General features: G+C 37.3%; 1 protein-coding gene across 1 annotated transcript in view; it reads right to left on the reverse strand.

Annotated features, from left to right (window-relative positions):
• LOC105487140 (multiple EGF like domains 9) overlaps nt 1-19,208 on the reverse strand; it is a 114,021-nt gene that overhangs the window by 6,383 nt on the left and 88,430 nt on the right. Inside the window, exons 3-4 of the mRNA XM_024794567.2 lie at nt 14,927-15,066; nt 4,580-4,720 (exon numbers count right to left, since the gene is read on the reverse strand). Coding sequence (XP_024650335.2) covers nt 4,580-4,720; nt 14,927-15,066 — 281 coding nt within the window. The remainder of the gene's footprint in view (nt 1-4,579; nt 4,721-14,926; nt 15,067-19,208) is intronic.

Genomic DNA, 19,208 nt, shown 5'->3' on the forward strand with positions numbered 1-19,208 from the left:
AATGCAAAACAACAACTAGTCCTTAGAAAGATTTATAACCCCAGAACTTTGGAGGCCAAGTGGAAGGACTGCTTGAGCCCAGGAGTTTGAGACCAGCCTGGGCAACATAGTGAGACCCTGTCTCTAATTTTAAAAAAAAGTTTTATAAACCTTCCCTACTGTCTCCTCTCTAGAGACATATAATAATCTCTATTAATTAATTAAACTAAGAATCTATAATCTATTTACTAATTTTCCAGCTTATTGTAGGAATGATGGGGCCATTCAGAGAACCTATTCAGGTAGAGAGCAAAACAAATAGGCTTACAAAAGAAGTCTGACTGATTATGATGAGTTGGCACTCTCATAACTGTGTTATTCCCTTCTTTTTATAGATGACAGATTGGATAAAATATTGTTTTAACAAAAACTTCCTCCATCCCTCTCAAACTTAAATGTTGGTACTCTGCAGACTTCTACTCTTAGTTTCTTTCTCTTCTCTGCTCATTTTCCATGGGTGGACTCATCCACTGACATCATCAACAATTCCAACATGTGTATCTCTAGTCTATATCTCTGTCCTAAATTCCAAACTATATACTAACTTCCTGTACACCTGGATCCACAAACAGCTCAAACTTAACATGTACAACACTGTCCTCAGTATCTTCCCTTCCTGAGTCCTGTCTTCCTCCAATGTTCCCTATATCTCAGTGAATGGTACCAACATCTACCCACTTGCATAAGCCAAAACACTGAGAATCATCTCTCAATCCTCCTTCTCCCTGTGTCCCTTCTAAGCAGTTATCAATTCATATCAATTGTACCTGATTAAAGTCTTTCCAATCCACAGATGTCTCTTTTCATTCCCACTGGAGTGATCTTAGATTAAGCCTTCATCATTTCTCACCTAAATTATTGTAGCTACTTCCTCATGGTTCTTTTTATCACAATGCACCCCTACATTCACTTTGAACTTCAAAGTAAATAAGAACATGTTACTTCTCTAGAGAAATCTCTTCAATGGCTCCCTGACTCCTTCAGGATTAAGTGAAAATGTAATAGAATTTTTAGTACCTTTCATAATCTGACCTCTGCCTACTTCTCTCAACTTTTCTCTCTTCACTTCACACTCCACCACCCCCTAAGGTTCAGGCACATTAAATGGCTTAAGAGAACTCCCAAAAACTGCCTGCTTTCTTTTCTCTGAGATTTTGTACATACTGCTTTCTCTGCATGGGACATCCTCTTGTCTCTCTATTTCTAGTTCAGTTAGCAAATTCAATCTGTAGAAATTAACTCAGATATTATTTCTTCTCAGAAGCACAAAAGTTTTCCTTGATTTCCTCAGTTTGGGATAGGGTTAGTCTATGCTTAACTGTAACACATGTCATTTGAAATTGTAATTACCTAATTACTTGTGTGTCTCTCCCATTAAACTATGAGCTACTTGACATTTTTCTGTCTTTATTGCTAATGTTTAGCACAGTGCCTAAAACACAGCATGTGTTCAATATATATATACTGAGTAATTTCACCTTAGGCAGTAGGAACATAACAACTCATACCTATCTGCTTCTTTTTAATTCTTCATAGGATTTCAATTCTGGATTCTTCATTATATTTAATAAATAATTTTAAATAATGAACAAATCGGGCCGGGCGCGGTGGCTCAAGCCTGTAATCCCAGCACTTTGGGAGGCCGAGGCGGGTGGATCACGAGGTCAGGAGATCGAGACCATCCTGGCTAACATGGTGAAACCCTGTCTCTACTAAAAATACAAAAAAAAACTAGCCGGGCGCGGTGGCGGGCGCCTGTAGTCCCAGCTACTCGGAGGCTGAGGCGGGAGAATGGTGTGAACCCGGGAGGCGGAGCTTGCAGTGAGCCGAGATCGCGCCACTGCACTCCAGCCTGGGTGACAGAGTGAGACTCCGTCTCAAAAAAAAAAAAAATAAATAAATAATAATAATAATAATAATAATAATGAACAAATCATCTTTTAAATCTGCTAGATAGATCTTTTCTTAGAATTTACTATTATAATTACACTAAGAGGATCACTCTGTTATCTAAACACAGACTAATGTTATTATAGCAGGAATACTTTACAGTGGTCATAGAACTTATGGCAATGAATCATATTTCTGATGCTCTTATGAAAAATAAATTCCTTTCATCTTTCACTTTTACTTTTTAAAATGGCTTTTGATATAATTTATATACTGTAACATTCATTAAAAGCATACAATTCAATGGTTTGTATATTCCCAGAGTGTGCAATTGATAAAGAATTCTAACTTACCACTTACAATCCTAGTTGGTAGTGTGACCTCCAGTAAGTTACTAAACTCTGAGCCTCAGCTTTCCATATTTCAAATAAGGGAATTAAACCAGAAATACTTAGGTTACTTTTAGCAATAAAAGGTGGCAGCTGAATTATTCATAACCCATGCAAACAACAATATACAGGAAAAAAATAATTAGTGAAAAGGCATATATACTCCTTGTTCTCAATGAAGTTATAGCTTACAACAGTACCATATTTTACAGCATTTTTGTACTTCAACAACTATAGCAACAATAACTAATCTAAAGAATTCCTGATGAAATAGATTGAAGGACTGAAATTAAGGTTTGTGAAAGTCTTTCATGCCTGTCATGGGCAGACCAACTGGACCTCAAACATGACATTCAATGTGCCTGCCTCATGTTTCACTCCTTCTGTCTTATACTTTGTTTCTGCCATTCCTAAGTAGTTTCTTGATCAAATCGGCTGTTTTAAGATTTCTGTACCATTGTTCCTATTGATCTTTTTATCTGAAATGACCTTCCTTCTCCTGTCTACCTGCTAAATGCAGACTCCCATCACAAGGCTCAGCTTTTATGTCACATCCTCCCTGAAGCCATTGCTGATATTCCCCCACTTCAGGTAAAGTAATTATTCCCTCTTGGTGCATCCTCTGTACATAAATGCATGATATTGCACTGCAGTACGAGAGTTTGAGGGAGAGGATAATTTCCTACTGGGAGATACAGAAAAGTCTTTATGAAGCAGGTAACATTTGAACTGGGCCTTGCTGGGAAGGTCACCAAAAAGCAAGCAAAAAATTAAACTACAAAACAGAAAAAATATTTATAAATCATATATCTGTTAAGGGACTTGTATCTAGAACATATAAAGAATTATTTCAACTCAATGATAACAAGATAAGTAATCCAAACTTTAAATGGGCAAAGGATCTGAACAGACATTTCTCTAAATATATAAATGACCAATAAGCACATAACTAGCCATCAGGAACATGCAACTTAAAATCACAGTGGAATATCACTTCATATCTACTAGAATGGCTATAATTATATAAAGGCAGATAGTAAATGTTGGTGAAGCTGTGGAAAATTTGGAACCCACATACAGGGCTGGTAAGAATGAGAATGTAAAATGGTGTACTCATTTTGGAAAACAGCCTGACAGTTCCTCAAATGGATAAACATAGTTACTATATGACCCAGGAATTCCACTCCTAGGTACATACTGAAGATAAATGAAAATCTATTTACACACAAAAACCTGTATACAAATGTTCACAGCAGCATTATTTGTAATAGCCAGAAATTGGAAACAACACGAATGTCTATCAATTGAAGAACAGATAAATGAAATGGGGTATAACACAATAAAACATTATTTAGTAACAAAAAGGAATGAAGTATTGGACATGTTATAACATGAATTAACTGAAAATACTATGCTAAGTGAAAAAAGCCAGAGACACAAGGCCATACATTGTATGACTTCATTTATATGAAATGTTCAGAATGGGCAAATCCATAGACCAGAAAAAGCAGGTTAGTGGTTGCCTACGGCCAGACAAAAAGGGAGTAATTGCTAATGATTATAGGATTGTTTTTTAGGTCCTTTTGATGGGGGAGGTGATGAAAATTTCTAAAATTGATTGTGGTCATGGTTGCACAACTTTGAGACTATGTACTAAAAAAACTGAATTTTGCATCTTAAATTGTATGAAATGTGAATTATAGCTCAAGAAAGCTATTATTTAAACAGACAGGGAGAAAGAAAGGAAGGGAGGAAAGAATTCAAACCAGCACCACCCAGCTAAGCTGCTTTGAAAGTCCTAGTGAAAATATGTGAAATAATGAATGCTTATTGTTTTAAGTCACTAAATTTTAAGGTAATTGGTTATTTAGCAATAGATAACTAATACATACATCAGTATTAAATGATTCAACTATATTTATTAGATTGCCATATATACGCAATTAGTCAACATTATTTGGTATCTAGGAGGAACTAATTAGTAAATGTTACCTTGAAATAGGTGAGCAAAAGTTGCTCAGTCTTGAAGTTCCTGTATTAACTCATTGTGCAGGTTTTTAGACACTTTAAGTCTCATTCACATATATATATTTGAATTAGATTATAAATTCCTGGAAAGGAAAACTTTTGCTGTTTTTTTAACTCCCTTTCACCTATGGCATCCAGAACTTTATTCATTAATGCAATTTATACCTATTGATAACTGATTCACTGATTTTTTTTTTTCCCCTCTAAAATGAAGAGTTAGAGAAAAGCCTTACTTATAGAGCAGCTGCCTGTAGATGTCACTGCTGAACAAGGGCAGCGAAGACATTCTTTAGTGGCATCAGGACTCTGATAAAATCCTTCTTTACACTCTTCACAGTGATTTCCTTTGCTATTCTGGCAGTTTAAACAAGCACCTAAAAGAAGTAAATTAATTTTAAAAGTTAAAGATTTACCTTGAAAGCCAAGTAACTTTCAAAAATCATGCCTGCAACAAAAAGATCATAAGAAAAAGAAAAACTAATAGGGGTTGATAGAGTTAATTTCTACCCCACCTGATTTCTATACTGCCCATGCCTCTGAATTGTGTCCCCTACTAGTTTGTAAACTCCTTAGGAAAAGGTGGGATACAGGATTAGTGGCTCAGGAAACCCTTGCTGGTTGATCTGATTATATACCAAAAGTAGGCCAAGTATACACCAAGGAAAAAATAAAAACAATCCAAATACATATTAATAGAAGAAACTGTGGCATTTTCATAAGTGAACTAATCATACATGCATGAACATGCATAAATCTTTTTTTTTTTTTTTTTTTTAAAGAGATGGGGCCTCCCAAGTGGCTGGGACTATAGGAGCATGCCATTACACCCGGCTAATTTTTTAATTATTTGTAGAAACAGGATTTCACTGTGTTGCCCAGGCTGATATTGAACTCCCAGCCTCCAATGCTTCTCCTGCCATCAGCCTCCCAAAGTTTTGGGATTACAGGCGTGAGCCATTAGATTAGCCACCCAGCTTAAATCTTATAAAGAATGTAGGCTGAAAAGCAAATTGGAGAATAACACATACAGAAAGAGAATACTTATTAAAATTTAAAAACCACACTAAGCACGCTAAGCAAATGGATACTAACCAGATGGACATAAATATGAGGTAAAAATTCAAATGTGGATTGCCAGGGTATAGGGGAATTTTATACTCCACTTGTCTCTGTGGAGGGAGTGGGGTAAGACAGGACTAGGGAGGAAAAGAGGACCTCAACTTTATTTGAAATTTTCTATTTCAAACATGTAACTATATACATATGTGTATAAATATGAAGTAAAATGTCAAAATGTTAATCTTTATTATTAATAATTCTGGGTGTGAGTGCATAAGTATTTGCTATATTATTCTCCATAGCTTTATATATTTAAAAATTTAAAGTAAAAATAAAAACAATTAATAAAAAAAGAAAAAAAGCAGCAAAGTTAGGTTTTGTAATAATACTCCCTTGGCACTCTATGAATAAGGATGTTCTACAGACATGGAAGCAGCATAACATTTGAAAACAGGAAATGAGAAAGTGTAGCATAATTTACATTCCTTCCTTATGGGGCCACCAAGATTCAAAGGGACACTTAGAACTACTACTATGGAAATTAGTGAGTAAACTCAACATAGAGATCTAGGAAGATAATGACATTTTACAAAGTAAACTAACTACAGTTCAATGCTAAAACTATTCATAAAGTCTTGATTTCTTTTCCTTACTAGTAGAAATATTTTTAAAGGCGGAGCTTGCAGTGAGCTGAGATCTGGCCACTGCACTCCAGCCTGGGCGACAGAGCAAGACTCCGTCTCAAAAAAAAAAAAAAAAAAAAAAGAAATATTTTTAAAAAGGGATAGAGAATAAGGCTGTGAAATAAAATGGTCTCACAACTGAAGCAAAACTTGAAAAAAACAAAATAATGAAAATGTCATCAACCTACATGTTAAAAATCTCAATTTTTTTTTTTTTTTTTTTTTTTTTTTGAGACGTAGCTTGCTCTGTGGCTCAGGTTAGAGTGCAGTGGCATGATTTCTGCTCACCGCTCACTGCAACCTCTGCCTTCAGGTTCAAGTGATTCTCCTGCCTCAACTTCCCGAGCACCTGGGATTACAGGAGCGTGTCACTACGCCCGGCTAATTTTTGTATTTTAGTAGAGACAGGGTTTTCACTATGTTGGCCAGGCTGGTCTCGAGCTTCTGACCTCAAGTCAACAATTTTAAAAGTTAAATTGTTCCTCAGGTTGGACACGTCAAAACCTGCATTATGTGTGAAATCTGTCTACCTACTCTCCCCCTATTAAAAATGTTCAATACAAAGAATTTTTAAGAGAAAAAGTTCTGATAAAGTGCTAAGCTTTAATATAAAAATACCTGGAAAAAAAAAAAAAAAAGCTAACAGTTCTGTAATAAAATTTGCATGTTCAAGGTAAGATGCAGTCCAATAATAAGTCCTTTGTGTATAACTGATGTGATAAGAAAAGGTCATGTTGCGACCCTTTATATATATATATAAATATATATAAAGGGTATATATATATATGCCAGGCCTGGTGGCTCACGCCTGTAATCCCAGCACTTTAGGAGGCCGAGGCAGGCGGATTACCTGAGGTCAGGAGTTCGAGACCAGCCTGACCAATATGGTGAAACCCTGTCTCTATTAAAAATACAAAATTAGTCAGGTGTGGTGGTACATGCCTGTAATCCCAGCTACTCAGAAGGATGAGACAGGAGAATCACTTGAACCTGGAAAGCAGAGGTTGCAATGAGCCGAGATTGCACAATTGCACTCCAGCCTGGGCAACAGAGTGAAACTCCTTCTCAAAAAAAAAAAAAAAAAAAAATATATATATATATATATATATATAAATAAGTCACATACTTGTAGCACTTTACTCCTACAGTGCTACTGGGCTTACATGCTTATTATTTTGGGGCTTTTTACTATTCTAAATAAGACTCCACATGTCTGTGACTACCACAATATAATTCTACTCTCTTAAGCCATTTATACCAGAATATTTTTTCCAGAAGAATTTTTTATTTCTGTTTGTTTTTTGCCATACCCTGCAATGAGAAATCAATGAGTAAAAAAAAACCTTACGTGGTAAACAATGCTATCTCAAAAGTAAAAATGAAAGCAAGTATAAGTATAAAATGTAGCCCAACACAGTGGCTCAAACCTGTAATCCCAGCACTTTGGGAGGTCAACACAGGTAGATCGCTTGAGCCCCGGAGTTTGGGACCAGCCCGGGCAACAGGGTAAAACCTTGTCTCTACAAAAAATACAAAAATTAGCTGGGTGTGGTGGTGCATGCCTGTAGTCCTAGCTACTCGGGAGGCTGAGGTGGGAGGATCGCTTGAGTCTGGAAGGTTGAGGCTGTAGTGAGCTATGATCATGCCACTGCACTCCAGCCTGGGAAACAGAGACCCTGTCTCAGAAGAAAAATAAGGCCGGGCGTGGTGGCTCAAGCCTGTAATCCCAGCACTTTGGGAGGCCGAGACGGGCAGATCATGAGTTCAGGAGATCGAGACCATCCTGGCTAACACGGTGAAACCCCGTCTCTACTAAAATACAAAAAAAATTAGCCGGGCGAGGTGGCGGGCGCCTGTACTCCCAGCTACTCGGGAGGCTGAGGCAGGAGAATGGCGTGAACCCGGGAGGCGGGGCTTGCAGTGAGCTGAGATCCGGCCACTGCACTCCAGCCTGGGCAACAGAGCTAGACTGTGTCTCAAAAAAAAAAAAAAGAAAAAAAGAAAAATAAATAAATTTAAAAAAGGATAAAATTCATTGATTCTTAAATATTCATCACTGTTTACATTGCTTTACGGTGCATGTACCTTAAGTACAACTATAGAGAAAGAAAACTAATAAAGATAGACCAGCCATAAATAACCAAAGTGTTAACAACAGTTGTGAGAGGCAATAGCCCTTTCAGTGTTTTCCCCCTCTAGTCTTCAAATTATCTCTAGTATACATGCATCACTTTTATTTTTTGTTATCTTGATTTTTCTTATTGTAAAATAACACACTGTAAAATATATCACAAACACATTGTAAAATATTTCAAGAACTCAAGCAATTTGAAACACTTCCTATATATATTTAAGAATTATTTATTTTTACAATAAAAATAAAGACCATAACGTTTAAAACCTATATACGGTAGAAATTAATGATGTGAATTTGCTTTTTTAATAGCTTACAACTCCTCTGTGAGAGGCAACATAGCATTTAAAAAATGGTATGGGATTTAATGTCAAATTTGTGTTCCATTTCCAGCTGAATTTCTCACAAACTATGTTACCTCAAGCAAATAGCTTCTCTGATTTTCACTTTTCTAATCTGTAAAATGGGATAATAATTCTTTGGCTAATGATTTAATATAATGTGAGCATTTCAAAGGGTGAAAGACTACTGCATAGGACAAAATGTTTTCTCTTTATGTCTTAATTTCCTCATCTGTAAATTTTAAAAGCTGAACTAGATGAAATCTAAGGTTTCCTTTAAATCTAAAATCTAAGGGTCTTTCTTTTATGATAAATGATATATAAAAATAAGCTGAAGTTTAACATTGTTCATTGTGCTCTGCCTGGAACCCCCAAAATATAACAATACTGCCCTAAAACTCACATTCTCACATTCTCATTGCTGAAAGATGGCCAAAGGGTGGATCAAAAGAAAAAGGAATGTTTCCTGAAGATGATTTTTTTCATGCTCCTTGACTAAGCATCTCAAAAATCTTTGTAGAGATAACCAAGAAAATAACTAGTCAAAGAAAGGAAGGTAGGGCTCCTTTCCAGCCAAATTCAGGGACAAAACATTGAAAACATACCTGCAAAAATTGTTACCTGCAAAAAGACCTTTCCTTATTCCTTTATTTATTTTACCATTTCATCATTTATATATAAACCTGTCGGAAATACAGTAATGTGCTTTGTCGTAGGAAGAAATGCCTTACCCTCTTTATAGAACAAAAGGCAAGCTTCAACCTGTCCAACTGAAAGAAGGCCACTATGGAGCCCAGCTTAACAAGGGAGAGAGTAATAGGGCATAAGGTCAGAGAGAAACGCAGGACCCAGAAAATGTAAAACCAGATAGGCCACGGACAGATGTTTGAATTTTGTTTATTCCAAAAGGGATGAGAACCCATTGGAGGGTTTAAGCATGAAAATGACATGATCTGGTTTTACATTTTAAAAAGATTGCTCTGGTTGTTATATGGAGACTAACTGTGGTGGGGTGGGGATCAGGTAAGAGGGAGAGAAGAGAGGAGGTTGAAAGACCAGATGAGACTGCGCCAAAGTAGTTCAAAGGGATAACAGTGGCTTGGGCAAGGATGATGTAATAAAAGTCATGAGCAGTGGTCAGATTCAGAGTATGTTTTGAAGATAGGGCTGATGGAATATACTGATAAGCTGGATATTTGCAGTAAGAAAAAGGAGAAAAATCAAATATGACTACTAGGCTTTGGGACTCAGTAACTTGGTGAAATGGATAGAGCAGGCTTAACTTATAAAGTTGAAAAAAAGTTGTTTTGCATGTGTTAGGTTTATAATGCCAACTAAAACATTCAAGTGAAGATGTCAAGTGGATATTTGACTGTTGGATATTTGAGTGTGGAGATCAAGGGAGAAATGTAAATCTGATAATAAGCACATATATAGATGGCATTTAAATTAAATCCAGGGTTAAGGGAGAAAATGAGCTAAAACAAACAAACAAACAAATACAAATTAAATCCAGGGGACTGAATGAGACCACTTAGGGAGAAAGTTTAAATGGCAAAGACAAACGTGACAAGCTCTGAGCCCTGAGGCACTCCAATGCTTGTAGTTGAACTGAGGAAGATGTAGTAGAACTAATAAGAAGGAAAAGCTGGTTAGGTAGCACAAAAACCAGGAAAGCATGATACCCTGAAGTAAGTATCACTGGGGAGTAGATTAGTCAACTCAGTCAAGCTACTCAGGTCAAGTTACTCATCATAGGACACTATGAATACATAAAGGTACACTGGATTTTCAAAGGAAGTATATTATATGAACATAAAGTTCCAGTTTTAAAAATAATATTCCCCCACCTCCATTTTAAGGGAAACATGCTTAATAAAGAAAATCTGGAAAAATACAGGAGTAGAAAGGGGTAAAAAATAATCCTAGGAAATCTCTCATTAAGATTTTTAGGCTGGGCTCCGTGGCTCAAGCCTGTAATCCTAGGACTTTGGGAGGCCGAGATGGGTGAATCACCTAAGGTCAGGAGTTCAAGACCAGCCTGGCCACCATGGTGAAACCCCATGTCTACTAAAAATACAAAAATTAGCCAGGCATGTGATGGTGGGGGCCTGTAATCCCAGCTACTTGGGAGGCTGAAGCAGGAGAATCGTTTGAACCTGGGAGGCAGAGGTTGCAGTGAGCCAAGCACTCTAGCCTGAGTGACAGAGCAAGACTCAGTCTCAAAAAAAGAAAGAAAGAAAAAAAACCACACAGATTTTTAGTACTTCTCTTTGTAATCTTTCGTCATTTACAGGGGTTTGGCTTTTGTTTTTTAACTAGTCTAATTATATGGCATATGTCATTTTATACCTTGCTTCTTTTACTTTCTCATATTGCTATACATCATTCTTTAAAACATTTTATCAGCCAGGCACAGTGGCTCATACCTGTAACCCCACCACTTTAGGAGGCTGAGGCAGGCGGATCACCTGAGGTCAGGAGTTTGAGACCAGCCTGCCCAACATGGCAAAACCCCGTCTCTACTAAAAATACAAAAAAAATTAGCTGGGCATGATGGTGGGCGCCTGTAATCCCAGCTACTCAGGAGGCTGAGGCAGGAGAATCACTTGAACCCAGGAGGTGGAGGTTGCAGTGAGCCAAGATCGTGTCATGCACTCCAGCCTAAGTGACAGAGCAACTGTACTCCAGCCTGGACAACAAGAGTGAAACTCTGTCTCAGAAAAAAACAAAATAAAACATTTTATCGAGAATGTAATAACAGTTACCATTTACTGATTACTTGTGATGCGTCAGACACTATATGAAGGCTCTACTAATGTACTGCATTTAATCTTCACAACATCCCACTAGGCAGTTACTGCTATTATATCAAATTTATAGGTGAAGAAACAGATTAAGTAACTTGCCCAATGTAAGATCAACATTTGGTTTTCTGTGTTTTTAATAACACACTGCCTAGATAACAGTATTTATTTCATACCCTATTGTGAGAAATTGGGGTGTCTAGCTTTTTAAAATTGTAACTACCACTTTGGTGAGCATCTTTGAACATAAGCTTCTTATGAATTTAGAATTCTTTCCTTAGAATAGATTCCTGGAAATAGAATTACCGGATCAAAGAAGAATTTTTAAGATTTCTAATACTTACTATCAAATTGCTTTCCAAAATGTTTATCCAAATATATTTTACCACAAAAAAAAAGAGTACTTTGAAAATCTACTTCAATCTAAAACAGAAGGAATAGAAAAACAGTAGAGGGGGTGAAAATAGGACTGTAAAAACGTAGTAAGTGGCCACCAGAGGGCAACCTTATCACAGCACTGTTGAAAATAGACACTTGACGAGTGGTTTTATATAAAGCTTGTAATTTTAAAGAAGTATTTGCACTCCTTCATGTTGGATTCCACTTTTATTATAATTCCAAACAAAGAAACCATTTATTTCTCTCACTACTAGCTGCTTTTAGAAACCATAACCATGAAAAAGAATTATTTTGCCTTAAATTATCTCCAGATCAAGGACAGGTCAGCACTTACATGACAGCAAAGAGAGTGGCCTCATTGCTGTAAGAAAAATTAAAACTGAGAATCAGCAATGTAGACTGCTTTTTGGTACTGTAAAAGATCTAGGGAGTAATTTTAATCAGCTCAATATAATGAAGTATTCCTATTGTTACCCAGTACTGAAAATCATTTTTCCTAGGCTGGGCACGGTGGCTCAAGCCTGTAATCCCAGCACTTTGGGAGGCCGAGACAGGCAGATCACGAGGTCAGGAGATCGAGACCATCCTGCCTAACCCAGTGAAACTCCGTCTCTACTAAAAAATAAAAAAAACTAGCCGGGCGAGGTGGCGGGCGCCTGTAGTCCCAGCTACTCGGGAGGCTGAGGCAGGAGAATGGCGTAAACCTGGGAGGCGGAGCTTGCAGTGCGCCGAGATCCGGCCACTGCACTCCAGCCTGGGAGACAGAGCGAGACTCCGTCTCAAAAAAAAAAAAAAAAAAAATCATTTTTCCTCTGTATGTCTTTCCATTCATTTGTTCATTTATTTGATAAAAATTTAGTGAGTGGTTACTATATGCTAAAGCTCCATGCTAGAGATTGTGTATACAATGGTGAAAAAAAAACTGTTCTTGCCCTCATGAGTGAGCCATATATGACTCAGAACCACAAATAAATATATAATTACAAACTGAAAAGTGCTATGAAAAAAATACAAGTATATGTGAGAGCATATAATAGGGACATTACCATTAAGCCTAGAGCATCAGGAAATGCTTCCTGATGAAGTGGCCTTTAATTGATGACCCAAGGGAAGAATATGATTTAATAAGGCAGAGAGGTCAAGGATGGAGGTACAGGTGGATTAGAAAAAACATTCTTGGCAGAGGAAAGATCATATATGAGAACCCTGGAAGCAGGGAACATGCCTTGTTTTAGAAATCAGTGTGACTGGATCACAGATGTAAAGAAAAAGAACACCAGAAGATAAAACTGGCAAATAGGCAGGGACAAGATCACATAAAAGAAAAAAAAAAATACACTTTCTTCTAAATCAATTTGTTTCACTATAGAGTATTTGAATGAAGAATAAACTTTCAACCGATTTTTCCAGGGTACTTTCAACTTCAAATATTTTGCCACCCTGTTCTCTTAAAAACACTTGTCAGACTAGTGTGTCCTGATTTTTTTGTTTGTTTGCTTGGGAAAAAAAAAATGTTTCCAAGGAAGGATACTTAATCCTCACATTTAGGAAAACTAAGATCAGAAGTTAATTGGCTTTAGTTTTTAATAGTTTGACTAAGTTTGCCTAAATGTGGTTTTCTTTGTTTTTATACTGCTTAGGGTTTGCTGAGCTTTCTGAATCTGTGGGTTGATGCCTTTAATCAATTTGGAAAATTCCTGGCCATTTTCTCTTCAGATATTACTGTGACCCAATATCTCTTTCCTCTCTTTTTAGCTCTCCAATTACATTTATGCTAAACCTTTTGGCTGTGTCCCGCATCTTCCCTGCTCTGTTCTTCCCATTATATTTTCTCGAAATGCTTCAGTTTGGATGTTTTTAACTGTACTGTATTCAAGTCTACTAACTTTGTCTTCACTGTGTATAATTTACTGTTAGATTAATGCAATGAGTTATTAATTCACATGTTGTATTTTTCAGTTCTAGTTTGTTCATTTGATTTTTTAGATTCCAATTTCTATTGAAATTTTGCCTCTCTTCACCTATTTTGTCTGATTTTCCCTCTGTTGCATGAAAATACGAATTTTAGTTAAGTCTTTCCATGCTAACTCTAACATCTAGATCACCTAAGGGCCTGCTTCCATTGTTCATTTTTTTCTCTTTGGTACTGGTCACATTTTTCTGTCTTTGCATTGTCTAGTATTTTTTACTGTATGCCGGACACAGTATATAAAAGAACCAGAGAGGGCTCCCCTTTTATCGATTAGGCAGATATAATGAGAGAATTACTTCAATCCAGTCGGAAGTTGAGGCGGCCTGAAGGTGGACTACAATTTTAATATGAGTGAATCAACTTCTGATTCCTTACTATTTCTTGGTCATGGCCCTCTAAAGCTTTTGATTGAGAGCCCAGCAAGCCTGTGTCTCCTTGGCCCTAAAAGACTGTGAGAGATCTGTATCGGCCTTTGGTAATTTGAGCCTAGGTCCCACTGCATGCACCTTCAGAGTCTGAGAACATCTTGAGGGGGAGATAATTGAACGTCATAGCAGGCCCTCTCTTTCTAAAGGGATTTTGTCTCCTCAGCACAAGACTGAAAGAGAAAGAGATTTTTTTCTACCTTTCTGGCCCAGCCTTCCATCTTCTGCATAGTCAGCTAATATCCTGTGGAAAAGCTGGCCTTGTGTTTAGGGATCCTCTTGTGTCCAACCATTATGCAAGCCTTAAATGACTGCCAAAAACATTTCTTGTATCTCTTTCCTAAAGAAGAATTCCTTTGCTTGGATCTAGCTCATTCTTTGCCTTTGCTCGGAATCAGCAAATGTCCCCTGGAAAGACAATGGCTGGTGATCATCAGTTTACCTAGGCAGAGTTCCAACCTTTCTGGAATTGTAGTTCCTATAGTTCTCCTTGTCTCCATAGGTGTGTGTATACATACATATATAAACACATATATACATATATATATATATATATATATTTTTTTTTTTTTTTTTTGAAATTTACATACTTTTTCAAGTTTGTTGTAGCAGGAGTTTGGCTTGCTGTGATCTATTACATCCTACTTAGAAGATAAAGGCCCTTCCAAACTATTTCAGAAGAATCAACCTATAGCTGAAAGATTTCCAAATGAAAAGAACAGTGGAATAATTATATGACAAAGTTAAGGAAAGTATGTACCTGTGAGGGCATCACAACTGGCAGACCGATTATTGCACTGGCAGGGCAAGCAGCCATTCTTACTAAAGCCATAATATCCATCTTGGCATCGGTCACATGTAGAGCCAATGACACCCACTTTGCACTGGCATTTCCCAGAACTGCAAATAAAAGCAAAGACAATGAATAAAAGTAAATCAGTTTAAAAGTTGTATTGCCTAACATCCCAGAAGGGAAAGAAAGCCCAGCTCATGTAAATCATATATACTTACCATATCTCAAAGCCTTGTGTCCAAAGAAATCACCTTTCAAATTCTGTATTGCTATTAAAAGCTGCCTAGTGTATTGCATAATGCCATTTCTTAGCTAACAAATAATTTTACAGAAAATTTAAAATGGAGGCATTTGAAAGCAGGAGTAATAATTATGATGATGATCATGATAAAAACAATGAGCTATCATTTATTGAGGGCTTATGTAAATAAATATATTTTTTCTCTAATCCTCAAGGTAGTTCTACTTGGTGAGGGTCATAATACTTATTTTACTACCGAGAGAATTCAGATAAAGTTACTGTCCTCAGCTAGTAAGTCAAGTCTATTCACACAAAGCCAGACTTTTCCCTACCATACTATCTATTCCTAAGATTGACTCTAAATTGGTACAAGAAATTTGTCTGCCAAATAACTTGATATTCCTTAGGTATCAGGCTTCATTCTGTAGATCCAAAGCATTACAGTTCACCATCTATATAGGTCCTGACTGTAGTGATGGTGTTTATGCTCTGTCCAGAATAAATCTTGGTCTCTTTTCTCACTGCAAGTAAATTTCAGGTCTTTAACAAAAGCTGAGAAATCTTATTGCTTAAAGAGAAGCTGCAGCCTAACAAAGTCAAAGGTTCTCAGAGATATAAGCCCAAATATTTTGATGTTTAAAGCTTAATTAAAATTTGTACTGATCATAGTATAGATGTTTTTAAAAATGCAACAAAAATTTACATTATCTAATTTACACTATCAAACATAAATCTATGAATCTTAAGTAATTTAGCAAAGAAAAAAGAAAAGAAGCCACACACATATACACAGTCTTACACAAGAATATCCCAAGGCACTTAAAGATCTAGCAAATAAAATCTGTATTCATAAAAAAAAATTCAGGAATATTTTATGACTCAATAAGAAGGAACCAATCAATCGAAGCCCCTCTACACTATCAGAAAATTATAAAGAACATAAAGTACCTTTCAAAGAATGGCTTACAACACTTCATTATTTCCAAGGCTTTTAAAATGTTAATCAAAATATGCTTACTCCTCATTCCTCTAAATACATGTATTCAGTATACAAAAGGATAAACAGTTACTTTCAATAATGGTGTCTGCCTAACCCACAACCTATAAAAAGAAAAAGGTATTCCTTTTGAACACAAAATCACTTAATAATATTGTGTAACCATAATATAGCCAATGTTCCCAAAGCAGTCGCCATTTCTAAAGTGAGTTTTCCCTTCATAATTCTTGGGACACTAAAAGACTTTCTACCTGGAGGATCTGCTCCTTAATTGCTGATTTAAAAAAAAATCATGCGTGACTTAATGAATCCTGATAAAGTAGTTGTCTGAGTGTATATATCATGCTTTATTTTTTCCTGGGTGGTTTTTTTTTTTTTTTTTGGTTTTTGTTTTTCGCTTTTTTTTTTTTTTTGAGAGGGTCTCATTTAGTCCCCTAGGCAGCAGTGGTGCGATTTCGGCTCACTGCGGCCTCAACCTCCTGGGTTCAGGTGGTCCTTCTGCCTCAGCCCCCCAAGTAGCTGGGACTACAGGTATGCGCCACTATATCCGGCTAATTTTTGTATTTTTTGTGGAGACAGGGTTTTCCCATGTTGCCCGGGCTGGTCTCAAACTCTGGAGCTCAAGCAATCCACCTGCCTCGGCCTCCCAAAGTGCTGGCATTACAGGTATGACACATCACACATGGCCAGATTTTAAAACAAGGAAAAAAAAAAGGTGCTTTTCTCTCTTTTAAAAGAAAATATAGGTCAGGCATGGTGACTCATAGCCTTTATCCCAGCACTTTGGGAGGCTGAGGCAGGTGGATCACTTGAGGTCAGGAGTTCAAGACCAGTGACCAGCCTGGCCAACATGGTGAAACCCCATCTCTACTAAAAATACAAAAATTAGTCAGTGTGGTGGCGTGTGCCTGTAGTTCCAGCTACCCGGGAGGCTGAAGCAGAAGAATTGCTTGAACTCAGGAGATGGAAGGTGCAGTGAGCCAAGATCATATCACTGCACTCCAGCTTGGGTGACAGAGTGAGACTCCGTCTCAAAAAAAAAAAAAAAATGAAGTGAGGAATTTTGGTTGTGCTTTTGCATCATGTTATTCATGGTCCAAGGCCAATTTCTGCATGTATAAGAATTAAATTTATCAGGCATGGTGGCACATGCCTATAGTGCCAGCTACTCAGGAGGCTGAGGCAGCAAGCTGAGGCAGGAAGATCACTTGACACCAGGAGTTCTAGGCTGCACGAACTACTCCAACTGCAGTTAAACAGGAATAAACAGCTGGGTCCACTATTCTCAAATTAAACCTATCTCTCATAAAGTCCCATAGGCCAACGAAACACAGGAGACTAATCCTGCAACCACCCAATGGGTTCACCTTGCCCACTGCCTAGACAGAGCTGATTTATCAAGATGGGGGAATTGCAATAGAGAAAGAGTAATTCATGCAGAGCCAGCTGTGCAGGAGACCGGAGCTTTATTATTACTCAAATCAGTTTCCCTAAGTATTCAGGGATTAGAGTTTTTAAGGACGACTTGGTAGGTGGGGTGAAGTCAGGGAGCCAGAAGTGCTGACTGGTTAGGCAGGAGATGACATAGGGAATTGAAGCCATCCTCTTGAGCTGAGTGTGCCATGATTGTGCCTGTGACGATCCAGCCTGAGCGACATAAGGAGACTCTTCTCTCAAAAAAAGATTTAAATCAGCTGGGCACAGTGGCTCATGCCTGTAATCCCAGCACTTTGGGAGGCCAAGGCAAGTGGATCACGAGGTCAGGAGTTCGAGATCAGCCTGGCCAACATAGTGAAACCTCGTCTCTACTAAAAATACGAAAATTAGCAGGGCATGGTGGCACACGCCCGTAGTCCCAGCTACTCGGGAGGATGAGGCAGGAGAATTGCTTGAACCTGTGAGGTAGAGGTTGTGGTGAGCCAAGACTGCACCACTGAACTCCAGCCTGGGTGACAGCGAGACTCTGTCTCACAAAAAAAAAAAAAAGAAAAAAGAAAGAAAAGAAATCACTCAGCAAATATAAAGCTTTGCCTGTGTGGCTTCTTTCATAGAATAAAGACTTTACAACACTCCCTTTCATGGTCTCTGTTAAAGATTTGAATGCTTTCTGAAGCAAAGGTCAATGATATAAATGCAATGAAACCAAAAAAAGAAAAAAAAAAGGCTATTAACAGACCACTTATGCTTATCCATAGATTTGAAATGAAAGAACCAAATCCCACAGCTTCATAACTGGAGAATAAAGGTATAGAACTGGATTTTAAATAGAAATCAGACATCTATACTATTGAGATCAGCTAACAATTAATTTAAGATAAAATTAGCTAATCTGGTCTTAATGACATGTTGCTAGTAAAGATAGCACAAAAATTATATCAGAAAAAAAGAATATAGAATTATTCATAAAGGAAGCATAAGCACTGTGGAGTTATGTTGCATTAACTATGCAATACTACACATTTCTTAAATTATCCCAAAAGGGATTCTCAGATTTTCTTGTGGTAGTAATGCTCAATTATGGAATTTACATACTCATGGGTGTGAACAACTCCTGCAAGGTTTTAACACTTTAGAAAAAAGCATTTTTTAAGTGTATATAAATAATACTATATTTTACAACACTAATAGTCATTACTTTTTCAAAAGAAAATTCTATGTATATTTTTAGGTATCACATTATCAATTTTAACTCAAGCAGTTACAGAATAACTTAAAAATTATACATAGTTCTTCCCTTTTTCTTTTTCTTGAGATGGAGTCTTGCTCTGTCGCCCAGGCTGGAGTGGTGCAGTGGCACGATCTTGGCTTACTGCAACCTCCGCCTCCCAGGTTCAAGCGATTCTCCTGCCTCAGCCTCCCAAGTAGCTGGGACTACAACAGGCAACCACTACCACGCCCGGCTAATTTTTGTATTTTTAGTAGAGACAGAGTTTTGTCATGTTGGCCAGGCTGGTCTTAAACTCGTGACCTCCAGTGATCCACCCACCTGGGCCTCCCGAAGTGCTGGAATT

This window comes from Macaca nemestrina, chromosome 14, assembly GCF_043159975.1.
Source record: "Macaca nemestrina isolate mMacNem1 chromosome 14, mMacNem.hap1, whole genome shotgun sequence".
NCBI lineage: Eukaryota > Metazoa > Chordata > Mammalia > Primates > Cercopithecidae > Macaca > Macaca nemestrina.